Source organism: Coturnix japonica, chromosome 4 (assembly GCF_054131305.1).
Source record: "Coturnix japonica strain WE chromosome 4, WE-NBRP24, whole genome shotgun sequence".
In the NCBI taxonomy this organism is placed as follows: Eukaryota; Metazoa; Chordata; class Aves; order Galliformes; family Phasianidae; genus Coturnix; species Coturnix japonica.
Genome location: NC_140666.1, coordinates 74,872,421 through 74,887,283, shown reverse-complemented (window position 1 = coordinate 74,887,283; position 14,863 = coordinate 74,872,421). Strand labels below are relative to the sequence as shown.

Genomic DNA, 14,863 nt, shown 5'->3' with positions numbered 1-14,863 from the left:
CTTTACGTTAGGCATCGTTACCGGAACCAACCTGCAAACTCCTTCCCATCCATTCGCATAGCAGGACGATTTAGTCTAACGCGCCTTGTTCCGCTCCGCCCCGGAGCAGGAAGCGGCACCTCCGGAAGCCGGCAGCGGAGGGCGGGAGGCAGCCGTACCCGGTGAGCGGAGGCTGCAGCCATGCCCGCCTTCCGGCAGGTCGGGGAGAAGCAGCTGCCGCAGGAGGTGGTCGTCATGGCGTGGTCCCCCAAGAGGGACCTCATCGCTCTGGCCAACAGGGCGGGAGAGGTGAGCGCGGCGCGGGGCTGGCACGGAGAGCTGCGGCGTTGTGCTGTTCGAGTCGCTCTTTGAGTCCCTCCCCATCTTGTTGGCCAGTACTGGTCGGCTGCAGTGAATTTCCCCAGAGCCTTCTCCAGGCTGAACGTGCAGAGTTCCTTCAAGCCTTTCTTCACAGTTGACGAGATGCTCCAGCCTTGTTGAGTTCACTAATGATGCTCTCATTGCCTGTATCAGTGGCATTCTAAAATTGTATATATTTTATCCTTCTCAGAACTGCTGCGTGTGATCATGCATGCTGAAAGATCATGTGCTTTCAGACTGTCTTTGCTGCAGAAGTGTGGGTAACCCCTTGTTGGTTACAGGCTTCTAGGTTTACACAGGGCACAGTTTATTCTGTATTGCTCTACAGTAAACAGTGTGGTGATCTCTTAAACCATGTAGGAGTGGAACGTCTTCTAGGAGAAGGACTTATTAAATAATAGTAGTTAGTAAAGAATGGTAAGAAATAGCAACTTAAATTGTTTTACAGTGATTTTAATGGTATTATTTAAAACAGTGTTCTTGTTTTTCTGTCTTAAATGCGCTTTGTAGGTTTTACTTCATCGGCTTGCAAACTTTCAACGAGTTTGGAGTTTGCCTCCAAATGAAAACACAGGAAAAGAAGTGACTGCTCTTGCTTGGAGGCCAGATGGCAAAAGTAATGTCAAGTATATGCTATGACATGCGGCAATAAAAATCCCATTGGAAGTCAGTGAAGGTTGTGGTGATGATACCTTCTGTCTGAGAAGGAAACTTTAAGTAGACTGTATTTGAAGAAGAGGATGGGTTAATTATATGTATGTTTATTAAAAATAATTGGGAAGGTTGCACTGTTGAAAGCAATTGCAAGAAGTAATTGTAAGGTGAACTTACATCCTAAATACTGCTTCTCAAGGTGTAGCAATGATTCCTGTTCCTGACTAAGCAGAATAGTTTCATATGAAATAGAGAATTTACTTGAAGAATAGAGAGAAGTTTTCTGAACAGGACTGTGTTAGAATTGTGTTTGATGCAGCATGTAAGTAAACAATTGTGGGATTGGGCTTTTGACTTAAATATTCCACTTAAAAATATGGTGGGATCACCAGCCCTCATTCTAATATGCATGTTTTAAATGAGCATTTGGAAGTAGTGTAAACAGGCAAAGGGCAAATACAGTGCAGTGATTGACTATGAATGTGTGTTGTTTTTTAGTTCAGTATAAAGCACAACATTTTGCATGTTGGTTATTTATACATTTTACTCATCTTTTTCTAGTTTTGGCTTTTGGCCTTGCTGATACCAAGCGGATTATTCTGTGTGATGTAGAAAAACCTGAAAGCTTGCACTCCTTCTCAGTGAACTTGTCCGTTACTTACATGCACTGGATGGAAGTAACCGCAGAGAGCAGGTGGGTCTGAAAAACAGCAAGTAAATTATGGGCCATGTAGCACTAACTTTTTACCGTTTGAGTAGCTAAGGCGATGTCATTTCTTTTTCAGCATTCTCACTTCTTTTTACAATGCTGAGGATGAAGCAAATCTCGTTTTGCCCAAATTACCAGCACTACCAAAAAAGTAAGCATTAAACTAGCAAGCCTGGGAAGATGTAAGTTGTGCTTGCTGTTGTTCTGGTTATTGATCTTCACTACTCTACTGGTGCTTTGAATTAGACATCTGCTTGTTGTAATTCAACTTGGTTGATCTTGTTTTCTTTTTCAGTTATAGTACCACTGCAAAAATTTTCAGGTAAGAAACTGACATCTTTTTTCGTTTGTTTGGTTTTTTTTAGGGGTTTGGGTGTTTTGGCTTCTTGGAGGGGTTTCATTTAATGATAGAATGTCCTGGGTAGAAAAGGACCACAATGCTCATCTAGTTTCAACCCCACTGCTATATGCAGGGTCACCAACCACCACACCAGGCTGCCCAGAGCCACATCCAGCCTGGCCTTGAATGCCTCCGGGGATGGGGCATCCACAACCTTCTTGGGTTGGGCAACTTGTTCCAGTGTGCCACCACCCTCTGAGTTACTTTGTTTGCTTTCTGTAATTGAGACAAAGTAGCTAAAAAGCATCCATATGTTTCATATTTTCAGTGAAGAAAAGTCAGATGAGATTATGAAGCTTCTGGGTGATGTAAGGTAAATTCCGTTTGCACGTTGTTCTTTTGTTTCTTTATTTTTAGCTTTAAAATAACAAAGAGGCTTGAATTTAAGTTATTCATAGTCAGTTTTTAAGGGTTCTGGAGGGAGTGTGGAATGTTTCTTTTTTTCATATATGAAGTTCAAGGAATAAGCTAAAAAAAATCCTGAAGTCTCCATCAATTTACATCTTTTCTCCTTGGTTTAAAGGGATTGTCAGGCTACCTTATAATCAGCTGCTGTCAGTGCTATATCTTCTTCCTTGGAAGATTTCTTGAGGCACACTTAAAGGCTATCTTGTATGGATTACTTAAGCTGGTCTTGGAGACACCATGAGTGCTTTAAAATAAACATCTCATATTAGGAAATGTGAGGAACACCTGGAGGATACATAGTTTAGTAGACTGAGACTGGCTTTGTAGAGTGCTTGTGATGTGGCAGGCAGTCTCCCTGTGCAAAGTGTGATCTTTCAAACACAGACAAAAAGCGAGAGGTCATAGGAAAGCATTTTTTGAGTCGTTGTGTAGCAAATTGATTTTAGTAAGTGATCAGAAGACACACTTCTGTTTGTCCATGATCCTATTTTTTGAACTGGGTCTCTGTTTCTTTTGCTGTTGTTTGTGGCTGTTTTTTTTTCTGCTGTATCTGTTTTATCATTTTATTTCTGCTGAGGTTTTACTGAGGAGGCCCACTGAGTGACTGTGACACCCCTGTAAGTGCTAGATGCAGTTCTCATCAACCAAATCCAAGCTAGTAATATTTTTTCATTTGGTTTTAAAATTCCTTGGGTTGTAGACAACAGCACAGTATTTGCTTTAGTAAAAGGAACGGATATTAAATATTAAGAATGACATCTGTATGCAATAAAAACTGACTTCTGAGAGCTTAGGAAAAAAAGTTGTCTATTTATTTTCATATACTCATCAGCACATGTTCTGTTTTTGTAGGCTTAATGCTCTTGTCCTTGGTGGCAGCTCTGGGTTTATTGAAATTTATGCATATGGAATGTTCAAGATTGCTACAGTAACTGAGGTATGTTTGCTTCTGTAGTTTTTTCTTCAGTATATACCAAACTGCAGCTGAATTGAATGAAATAATGCATCTCTAGGTTTACTTGTAACTGAAACCGGATAGTTGAAATTTTACAGGAAGGAATAATTACTTCCTTGGATAAGGTTGTGTGGTTATTGCTGGAAAGACATTCCAACTCTAAGTGGTGATTTTAACATCTTGTTTGAGAAGTAACTAAGCTCAATGCTAATCCATGTTAAAAGGGGTAAATTCGTTCTTGAACAAAATTCCACTTGGTTTTTAAACATCATTGAACACAGCCTGCTTTGTATGTGAGTGTGTTACAGCAGTAAATATATATGGGAAAAATCCAGCATTTCATTAACATTTAAACTGGAATCCTTCAGGTGGCAGGTTCTTGTCGTGGACTCTGTTTATCTAGTGATCTGAAATCACTATCGGTTATTGCAGAAATACAAGACTCTCCTGACAGTGAAGCAGAGATAACTTATTTTCAGGCAAGTAAAGTAATTTTAAAATGTTCTTTCTTTTACTTTCTTTCACCAAGCTTTATCGCTTTTCCATTATTTGCAGGAAAATCCTACAATTATCGTTTTCAGCCTTTCTGAAATACACCTTGACTTAGTTTTTAGATTTATTGCATTGGCTTGCAGTCTCACAGATGAGACTGGCTGTAACGCTCTGAGGCCTTCTGATAAAATACTTCTTTAAATATAACATTCATTTATTCAGTTACAGTTGCTCTGTATTTCTTCATTATTCACACAGAGGTGTAACAGCCGTTCTGTTCATCGTCCATTCTATCCAGAACAGTCATCCTTCAAACTCTTGCTGTTAGAACCCCAAAATTAGAACCATTCTTGAGAGCTTTTCTAGGTAGATTAAAATACTAATTGCCCTGTTTTCTTCCTAAAATCAACTTAATGAAAACGAGAAATACTGAGTTTCTCTGTGAGTCCTCTTCATCTGGGCTTTTATTTCTGTAACCTGAAACTCTTTAAAAAACAAATGATCTGTTAACTGTTCTGTTTGTTATAGCTGGACACCAGTCTGTTATCAAATTATTTACCTGAGGTAACTCGAATGGCCCGGAAGTTTACTCACATTTCAACTCTGTTACAGGTACAGTTTTGTCATAACATCTTTATATCTCAAATCTTAGAGGCTTCAATATTCTTAGAGGAAGTAAAATTTTTCTAGTAGGGAACTTCTGTTGGTTTTAAGTAAATGTGGAGCTCTAGCTTGAAAAATTGATAATAAATGTCATACAATGTCTGTAGTATATATCTTCCCTTTGTGTAATAACATTCAGCTACTTAATATATACTAATAGGGAAAAAAGGGAGTGAGGCTAATTTTAGTGTCTGTATTGCAGTATATAAAGTTGTCATTGACGTGCATGTGTGAAGCATGGGAAGAGATACTGATGCAGATGGACTCACGGCTAACAAAATTTGTGCAGGTATTACAGTATTAACTGCTCTCTTGGAAAACTGTTTCTGTAGTATGTCTGCTGTTGTGTTAACTACACAGTGTATTATCTTAATGCTGTTTATTTAAGGCCTCCAGATAGCAGTCTCTAAGTTCAGAGGTGATGGTGCAGATATCTGAGTACAGTCAAGTGTGATTGCATTGTGATACTCCTTCATTTTGTTTATTCTAAGTTATTTAAAAATGATATTTTTCAGCTTGCACAGCTATTGAACAGTTGCTTTCTGTTTAAGGTTGTGTTCTTTGTACTTCAGTCACTGATAAACTGACTACTGTAAATGTTGAGCAGCAGCCCATCACTGACTCAATGGAGCATATATATCAGATCATATATTTGCATCTATTTTGTGTGCATGGCTGGCTGTTAATTGAATCAAGTAATTAATGTATTTATTTTTAACATAGATTCTTGATGATGGAAACTGCTTAGAATTTTTCCTGAGTATTACAACTGAAAATAATTGAAAATATTGAACTTGAATCATTGAATTGAATGGAATTTCCAAAGATCAGTAGTCTGATTTCAGCATTCAGTAAGGGTGGGTTTTATATTGTACTTGGTTTGAGGTATCTGTGATGCTATTTAGTAGGCTGAATGTAATCTCTTTACCAATCTATTTCAATCATTTTGGCTGACAGGAAAAGAATACAACCACTTCTGTTCAGGATGAGTTTATGCAGCTGTTGTTATGGGGCAAAGCAAGGTAGTTACTGTTGTTTTATCTGAGTATGCATTTGCATTCGATGCTAAAATACAAAATGAAAGCATATTTGGTTTTCTCTTCCTGTCCCTTTTCAGCCTGGAACTGCAGGCATTATTAATGAACCAACTGACAGTAAAGGTATGTTAATATTATTTAACATCTTAGAACTATGCATTTCAGTATCTTTTAATCACCGCTCATTTACATTAAGAAAACATTATTATATGCTTATACTTCTTTTTTAACAGGGTTTAAAAAAGCTTGGTCAGTCCATAGAGTCCTCCTATTCCAGTATACAAAAATTGGTTATAAGTCATTTGCAGAGGTGAGTCACAAAATGTCCAATAAATTTTAGATTAAGTGGCATATTGTGTACTTTGCTAAAAGACTGGGCACAGAATGAGTGGTTCTTTATATATGGATTTTTTTGTATGATACCGTGGCAATACACAATGTACTAATTTACTCATGGGAGCTTGTATTTTGAGCAATTTCCATGGTGAATAAGCTATATATCTCTGCCTGGTATTTTTATAGGAAATTTTCCCCAATGTTGTGTGGTGGTTAAAATTACAAAGACAATGTTTGCTTTTCTGCAAAGTCATAATGCATTCTTAACTCTTATATTCCAGGTGATTTTATAAAGTTCTCCACTTTGCCCATTAAAAGATAAAAACGTGGTTTACAGTGAAGTAGAGTTATCAAACTGTGACCACAAGATTGTTTCTTTGCTTTACTTTCCTAGTGGCTCAGAAGCACTGTTATACTACTTGAGTGAGTTGAAAGGAATGGCTTTATGGAAACAAAAATATGAGTCTCTGGGATTAGATGCATCTGGAATTGAAGGTACAGTAGCATGTGCCCTACTTAACCACACTCATTTCACTTCTGTAAGCATATTAGCAATGACTTGCTCTCTTCACAGAGGCTACTACTGCTGTCGGTTCTTTCATCCTGAAAGCAAATGAGCTGCTTCAGTAAGTATAAAGTCTGAAGAATTTTCAGGTGGCTATTGAGAAAGCATGTGGCTTGGGGGCAGAGAAGGGTGGCTGGGTATGACTCCTCTGTTGGTGGTGAACTCTTGTCTTGCTGCATGCATCTCATAGACTTGCATGCCAACATGAGTCTTATAGGGATGGACGCATTTGGCATTTCTAAGAGGTCAATAATACTTACATATCTGTATAACAAATACAGAATTTAAACCTGCAACTGCTTGTGACGTTTAGGTTTGGTAATTTGTTGGTATTTGTTTCTTCTGCAGAGTTATTGACAGTAGTATGAAAAACTTCAAAGCATTTTTTCGATGGCTGTATGTTGGTAAGTTTGAAAATGTAGTCAGTATTTGGTATCTGTTTTGTAAATGCCATAATGCCAACAATTAACTAAGCCAATCTTAGCTATATCCATCTGCTTATTACTATCTTAGATATCTTTTGCAATTTAATAGGGCAAGTAAAGCTTAATTTCAGTCACAGTTTGTAACTGTTCTTTCCAGACTCTTTAGCTTTTGACAAATGAATCCTTCCTATATTATCAGCAGCATCGTATTATATAGCAATGGAAAACTAAGAACATTAAGAAAAAAAAAAACATTAGTGCATTAAGAATATCTGTTTTTCCTCCTCAGCCATGTTGAGGATGTCAGAAGATCATGTGCTTCCAGAGCTGAACAAGGTAGTAATAACATTTTGTCATTAGTGGTGGTATATTTTGTATTCTGCTTGACTTAAAGGGCAAGATTAAAAATGTATATTTTGTTCCAGAACTTAAAGCATGTGCCTGTGCCATTTCTTTGAGAAGGCTGATGGCTGCACATTCACACTAACACATTAATGTACTGTCTCTCATATAGAACTGTTCCTGTTTTCTTTTAGTAGTACTCTTTTTAGTGCAGCATATATGACTGAAGTCATATGATGATAGGGAACACCTGAGTTTCAACAAGAAAAAATACAAACTTACTCCCAGGGAAGAATCTGCAGCAGCAGCACAGCCCTAGTTAGCTGGGAGGAGGTCAGTCTGTGGATGTTGGTGGAGGCAAGCTGAGCATGAACCAGCAGTGGACTCAGGCAACAAAGGGCAGCTTAGAGTAACCAGGGTTGTTCTGACAGTATAATGGCCAAGAGAGATGATAACTTCCCTTATTTAGGACTTGTCAGATCATATTTAGAATACTTTCTCCAGTCTGAGGCCCTTCTGTACAATACAAATATGAATAAACTGGACAGATGTCAACAGAGGGTCTACAACTGGGAAGGGGCTTCAGTACTTGCCCTGTGAGCAGCAATGCACTGGCCTTGTTCAGCCTACAGAACGTGCATTCTGTGCTTACTTAGTGTAATTCTCAGACTTTGTTTCCCCTTGCTCCATTTTTTTTTTCTTTTTTTCTTTTCTTGTTTTGTTTTAGATGACTCAAAAAGATATCACGTTTGTTGCGGATTTTCTTACTGAACACTTCAATGAGGTATGTCATTCTGGTTTACTGAGTTCAGCAGTGGTACTTCATTACTTTATATTTGCTGCTAGTAATTGAATAGGAACAATTTTAAATAAATAATCCATCATCTTTTTGTACCTTATTTATTAGTCACTTTGGGTTTAAATTTTGGTTTTGTTGCATTAATTTTTTACAGGCACCAGAACTTTACAATCGCAAAGGAAAATACTTCAATGTGGAGAGGGTTGGCCAGGTAAGGAACTAGAGAATACACTGAAGGAGGGAATAGCAGAGAAAATCATTAGATGGAAAAGCTTTTAAAGTTGTGCTCACTTTTCTTCTCTGTCCCTTCTGCTATGTGTTGTGCATTCCAGTGACAGTAAAAGGAGTTTATTGTCATCTTCTTTGTTGTTAGAAGAAGAAAAAAATTAAAACACTTTATAGTTTTTCTTTACATGTGCAGTATTTTAGAAGAAGGGTGAAATCTCTTTGCAGCCAGCAATAGTAGTGCAAAATTAGAATCTGCTCACTGTCTTTATGTTGTTAGTCACTGGACTTCTAAGTGTTTGTGTTCAAGGATTGTTTGAAAATTAGTTCCATATGGAAGTGGTGCTATATGATATTAAACAATACTTGATTTCTTATTTATTCCTAGAGGGAGTGGAATATTGTATTTTAAGTGTAGATATGTTATATTTAGAAGGAGTGTTAAATTTGTGAGAGACAATGTGGAGCTAGGACCTCTCCCAAAATCCATTTCAATCCTTACAATTCTGTGATAATGCTGTGATAAAACTGTTGGAAGTGAGCTCTAATATTGCTTGTTCTAAATTTGCAGACTTATGAATGCCTGTTTCTTTTCTAGTACTTGAAAGATGAAGATGAAGACCTTGTATCACCACCAAATACAGAAGGAAACCAGTGGTTTCACTTTCTTAAAAATAGTACTCATCTTAAAGGTAATGTGTGCTCAAGTAAAACAGTGAATCAAAGGTATATGGAGAACTTATGAGTATTCTTTTTTTTCATGCTTAGGAGTTAGTTTCATGATGCTCATCTGGGTGGAATAAAATAAATGGCCCTTAACTTCTCCTCTGAACCATGTGCTCTAGTCCTGTGAACATCTTACTGGCCCTCCTGGACCTACTCCAGTCTGTCACTTTAGTAGCTGTGTAGTATATTTTTATAGACCTATAATTTTTATAATGAGCTTTATCTGTTTGCAGAAAGTCCACTTTTGTTTCCCTACTATCCTGAGAAATCACTGCATTTTGTCAAAAGGCAAATGGAAGAAGTCATTGACCAGTGTTTACAAAAGCCAGCTGTAAGTTCAATTTGTGTAAATTATAACTTTCTTTTAGGGGTAGCAGTCAACTGAAGATAGTAGTCATGTGTAGCATGAAGTTTTAATTTTTACCTTTGAGTGCCTATGCTGTAGGTAGTAACATGCATTCCAGCTTAACCACTACTGAGTGTCTTAAACTCAATGGAGTGTTTTTTGTTTTGTGTTTTCTATGCATTCTGGTTACCTTGTGCGTTGATGAGAACTATTTTAACATTAAATAACTTGAAATACAAATTACAGGTTAGATAACTGATGAGTTGATAATATGTTAGTCTAAATCTTCTGAAGAAATAGGTGCATTAATTGACAGTGTTTGTATTAGGGATGGTTATTTCAGTATAAATATTTGTGAACTTTTCTTTCAAATACACTTGGATTTTATTCTTTTTATATATTTATTGATTTAGTATTTTTAAGAAGGGATATATCATGAGTAACCTGCTTTTTCTCTGCTCTTTTCATTATATTTGTTAGGATGTGATTGGAAAGTCAGTGCGTCAAGCTTTCTGTGCGTCTCTCTACAAAACTTCTCAAAGGTATATTTTAACATTATTTCTGAAGCTCAGTTGCACGAATTTATAATAGTATTCTGTACTCTTGTTTTGTTTTTCCTTTTCAGTGAAGATTCCTCACCTCAATTATTTAAACTACCGTTTCTGTAAGTATGCTGTTATTTCTTGTTGTGTGTCATTTACCTGTTCTTAAAATATGTTCTAACTTTTCATGTCCTGTTTCCTCACCTACTATCACAGGTGGAACGACAAAACATCCAACCTACATTATGTTCTCTTTACCATATTAGAAGGTTCTATTTCTAAAATACATATTTTGAGGAGACACACAGATACTTCCAGGTATGAAAAAGAGGGGAGGGAAGGAGGATGGTTTGTGAGATGTATCATATGTATAGAGACAGTTGCAACTTGAACTTTTTCTGCAAAACAAGAGATTGAGCAGTATGAGCACAGTCCTTCCAGGGTACTAGAGAGCTCATTAGAGTGGAAGGCACTGGGAGGTGCAATGGGAAACTACTGTTGGAATTCATATTGAACTCCGAAAATCTGATTGAAACATCCAGGATGTTTGTAGGCTCAGGAGAAAAAAAATCAGATTCCCTTAGTTTTGTTTCTCACTGTATTACTCTTTGTGAACTAAGAAAACTTGGAGAGAATCAGGCTTACTGTGTTGATTTGTCTTGCTGAAAATATTATTCTTTAATTAACTCCTTATAGCCTGTTATTTAAAACACTGGGGTAAAATGGGGTGGGTGGACAGCTAGGTTCAACAAATACATCTCTTTGGGATATCATTTTTGCACCTTCAGGAGTTTCTGTACTCAAGCTGCAGTTGTTACAGTCCAGTGGTGCTGATACAGTATTTTATGGTGCGTTCTGTCAGTCATATCGCTGACATGACCTCCATATGGAAAACAACAAAAATTCTTCTCCATAAAATAGTGATTTTTATAATGTGTGTCATTTAATTTAAGGAGATGATGAGTTATGACAGGATGAGAATTTTTAGAACAGTTTTACTGCTGAAGGGAACACATGGTGGAAATATATCTGTGTTTCCAGCTGAGAGCTTATGTTTCCATTGTATTTTTTTCCTCACTGGTATCTTAGACAGTATTAACTCATTTTCTGCAGATGCAAATAACAAGCAACTTAATGGACTTGAAACTGGTCAATTGGGCTGAGAGTTCAACAAATAACCACATCCCACAACTCAGAAGGACTTTCCCATTTGGCTCCTTTAGTCACATTTTGCTTGAGAGGCAAGAGAAATCCAAAGCTTTCTATCCACTTGTTACATCATCTGGGGATGTAGTCATGTACTGCATAAGGCAGATGGGCTTACAGCATTTTATACTGCAGTTGCTCTTTGAGATTCTAGATGGAAAGAAATGTCACCAAGATAATGATCTCTGTCCGTTAGGTCTGTCGGTAATGGAATTGTTGCAGTAGAGTTTGGAAACTTCTTGAACAACAGTATAAATGAGAGCTCAGACTCCAGGTCAGTATGTTGAACTGATCCATGAAGAAATTCTTCCCAATGTCCAGTTTAATCTCCCTGGTACAGCTTGAGACTATTGAGTTATTTTGCACTTAAGGTCAATTAAACTTTGTTTTCTAGTCAAAAAGCTGAACATTGGTACATGTGCTGGAAACACAGTTGGTTGGAGACAACTTTTTCTTATATCTGTAATCTTGAAATAAGATAGAATGATATTTTATATTCCTGAACGAAGGCATCTCAGAAGTCATGACAAAATAAGTTCATGCTTCTGATATAGGAAGGCCTGATGTGGTACTGATGGCCCTCAACATCACCAGCTATGTTCCTGAATTTTCCTTGGTATTTGTGTTAACTGTTCTATATGTTTCAACTGAAATGGGAAGAAAAAAGATTTCTATTAAGTTTTGTCCTTCAGTGTCCTTTATGTTACAGCTTTTAGCATTCAGTGTCTTAGTTGCACAACTGACCTTTTCATTGCTTACAGTAAAGCTCACTGCTAACTAATGAATACTTATGAACTTGAATGCTGTGCAGCATAGAAATATTTTTGTTCTGTGATTACTTTTATTCCTTATTGCTTACTAAGATATAGGCACTGTTTTATTTCCTACAGGTGCTACAGTTGTTTAGATGCACATTTTTATGACGATGAAACTGTAACTGTAGTTCTGAAGGAGAGTGTGGAACAAGAGGGGAAGGAGAGAATCTTGGCCCAGCTGCCTTTATCTTCAGTATACACAGATGAGGATCAAGAAGTGGAATTCATCTGGGACTCTACTAAAAGGTGGAACAGGCAATATTAAAAACAAGTTCAAACCAGTCTTGGCCACTGTAATAGGGCTCTTGTAAGTGGTAGTGAAGAGATACGTTGATCAAAGGTCACAGATGCCAAGCTTCTGTCTAAGTATAGACATTATCTTCAGAATAAAAAAACAAAACAAAACAAAACAACTGAGACTGATTGGGATTTATGTTTTTCTTTTAGTACTGCCATTTTCTTACATTTTGTGCATCTCTTCTTGCAGGTTGGATGAGCAAAGTGATGAGATAGCAACACGTACTGTCTTCTTGGACAGTCAGTGGAGAGTGCTGGAGAATATGAAAGCTCAGTATGTTGCTGTAAATGGTATTAGAAAAGTTTCCTGTGTGGTAAGTACTGTTCACATATCTGTGAAGAAGCCTTGGGGGGGGATGGGGGGCAGGAAATGTTCTATAGCTAGAGAGGATGGTAGTTTGTAAACCTCATAAAGCTAACAGAAACAAAATTCTTGATTATCACTTCTTAGAAATTAATTATTCTCTCAGAATCTATTATCAGTTTGTCAGAATACAGTCATACCTGTCTCATTACATAACCTGGAAAAATTTAAATAGCAATTAATAGATATACTTGCTTTACTTTACAGTCTGCAGAGCAATAAAGCAGTTGCTAATTTCCTTGGTACCTTCATTTTGAAGATAAAGGCTATTTTCAGAGCTATTGGGCAATACATAAATTGGTATCTGTGTTCTTTTTTAATTACTTATTAATCAAGACTTCTTAATGTTTCCATAGCTAAGTTCAAATCTCCGTCATGTGAGAGTGTTTGAGATGGATGTAGAGGATGACGGAGAAGTTGAAGAAGAGGAGGAAGAAGAAACAACTCAGATTGCAGCTGGGGAACCTGAAGAGCCGAATTGCTCTGTGGATAACCAAGAAAATGTGTGTGGTGCATCAGCTGAAGAACTACCTGATGAGTCTGAAGAAAATGAATCAAATCTTTGACACAGATTTTCCCTGGTAAAGGGAAAAGACTGAAATCTAACTTCTGGTTTCTGAGATGATGTTTCCCGTACCTACTCTGCAGTGTTAACGTGTTGTGTGTCCTGTATTACCTCCTAACAAAGACCAGCTATGTTCTACAATATACAGGCTCGTCTTATTTTTTTTGGCCCAGTGATTTGGTAGGAACTGTTTCTATTTGCAGTTTTTTATAGGTGGAGGAGAAAAAATATTAACTGAAGTTTTAATGGTTAACCTCATCAGTCCTGAATACTGTTCTGAAGGTAAAATGAGCGCGTCTGTGAAAGCAACAAAACCCTAATTTTTGCAGACCAAAATCTTACCTTTTTAGACTTTGTGTTCTACTGAGGGGTACAGAAACTTCTTGTATAGTTACACTTTAAATGTGCATCTGGAGAACAACAGGCTTGCAGATCAGCATAAAACCAGCTGGACACCAAAAGTTAGCAACTTAAATACTTTTCAAAAGCTATTCTGATAAAAATCTGTGTCCTCAGTAACACAGTATTTGTTCCATTTGTGCAGTTCTTTGGTTCAGAGCACAACGTGTGTGTTTTGTCAGATACCTCAGCCTGCCCAGTTTGTGTAAAATTGCTCCTGTATTTTTCCTCCTGCTGTTTTTGTTTTTGTTTTTTGTAATGAATAGCTAAAAGATAATATATCTTTTAACTTGATGTGGCATTGTGTGTCCTGTTCAGGCTTCAGCAGGATTATGTTCCTTGCTGATTTCTATATTGATGTAGGAGTGGTGCGATGCTAGCACTAAGAGCTGGAGACTGAGTGTAGAAATCTAACATCTTTTATTGTTGCCTAGTAGTTGGCTTGAGCCTTAACTGTACCATCTCTTTTAATGAATTCATCCTCTTGTTTTGAAATATGCCATTTTTAAGTTACTTTTTCTTTTTTTTTTTTTGAGTGTACATTTTGAGCTTTTTAGGTTGTTTGAGAGAGATTTGTTGTTTGTAACTGTCCTAGAAAGCTGCTGGCTGTTCTGTGCTCTCATCTAACAAATGGTTGAAGGCACGAGGAAGGTGTGGGACAGGAGTGGCAGGAACGCCTATTCAGGTGTGCTGTGCATTTTCCATGTAGATCAGTTGTTCGTGATGTGAAATTGCTGCAACTACTGGACCAATTCAAGTCGAGCTTGGCCTTAAGGTTCTCCTGGAAACTTTTGCCTTTGAATTTGCTTTAGGAATTGTCACGCTGGAGTGCTTGCAAACAATTATTTTGCTGTGTTTTCTGCTAAGTTGCTTTGGTCTACCAGCACATGAAAATGTGATCTGCCCTGCCCATGGTTGTTTCTAAATTTGTGTTAATAATAGCTGTATCCTATTTCACAGGGACCTGCTCTTTAGAAATCTCCCTGGACTTATTATGTGGGCCGTCCTAGTCCAGTCTTGGATATACTTGAGTGAATGATAACTTTGTTTCTGGTTTGAAAAAGTACATTCATACTTTCTGCTTTTCCCAGTAATGTGATACAAATGTGCCAGTTTAAGAGGGTACTTCTGAATGTCTTGCCCTTTCCTTCTGTCAAACTTTGTCATAATTTTGCTATCTTATTTCTATCATAGTAAATGCATAAGTAATGTGCCTACGCATCTTTCTTTTCA

The 14,863-nt window shown here is 37.3% G+C and overlaps 1 protein-coding gene across 7 annotated transcripts; it reads left to right on the top strand.

Moving 5' to 3' along the window:
- Window positions 1–102: 102 nt before the first annotated feature.
- Window positions 103–14,843, top strand: ANAPC4 (anaphase promoting complex subunit 4). 7 transcript variants are annotated; one of them, XM_015862654.2, is made up of 28 exons: window positions 103–288; window positions 871–976; window positions 1,576–1,708; window positions 1,800–1,874; window positions 2,019–2,045; window positions 2,392–2,436; window positions 3,384–3,468; window positions 3,855–3,965; window positions 4,507–4,590; window positions 4,844–4,930; window positions 5,599–5,663; window positions 5,759–5,801; window positions 5,912–5,988; window positions 6,409–6,509; window positions 6,589–6,640; window positions 6,928–6,983; window positions 7,294–7,340; window positions 8,074–8,130; window positions 8,300–8,356; window positions 8,969–9,062; window positions 9,330–9,427; window positions 9,923–9,984; window positions 10,068–10,106; window positions 10,201–10,302; window positions 11,387–11,464; window positions 12,081–12,251; window positions 12,493–12,616; window positions 13,023–14,843. In XM_015862654.2, exons 1-28 carry the CDS (start codon window positions 181–183, stop codon window positions 13,230–13,232), a joined length of 2,394 nt encoding a protein of 797 aa, XP_015718140.2. In that variant the 5' UTR covers window positions 103–180; the 3' UTR covers window positions 13,233–14,843. The 7 variants fall into 7 exon arrangements, with proteins under 7 accessions (XP_015718140.2, XP_085401741.1, XP_085401740.1 ...); XM_085545615.1 differs by having other exon boundaries at window positions 1,774–1,874; XM_085545614.1 differs by having other exon boundaries at window positions 871–1,036.
- Window positions 14,844–14,863: the final 20 nt, after the last annotated feature.

Bases quoted from the DNA above. Each gene is read 5' to 3' on its own strand.
- ANAPC4 (XM_015862654.2), top strand. From the start codon at position 181: ATGCCCGCCTTCCGGCAGGTCGGGGAGAAGCAGCTGCCGCAGGAGGTG. The intron at 2,046-2,391 runs GTAAGAAACTGA...TCATATTTTCAG, and splicing joins ACCACTGCAAAAATTTTCAG to TGAAGAAAAGTCAGATGAGA. The intron at 5,989-6,408 runs GTGAGTCACAAA...TTACTTTCCTAG, and splicing joins GTTATAAGTCATTTGCAGAG to TGGCTCAGAAGCACTGTTAT.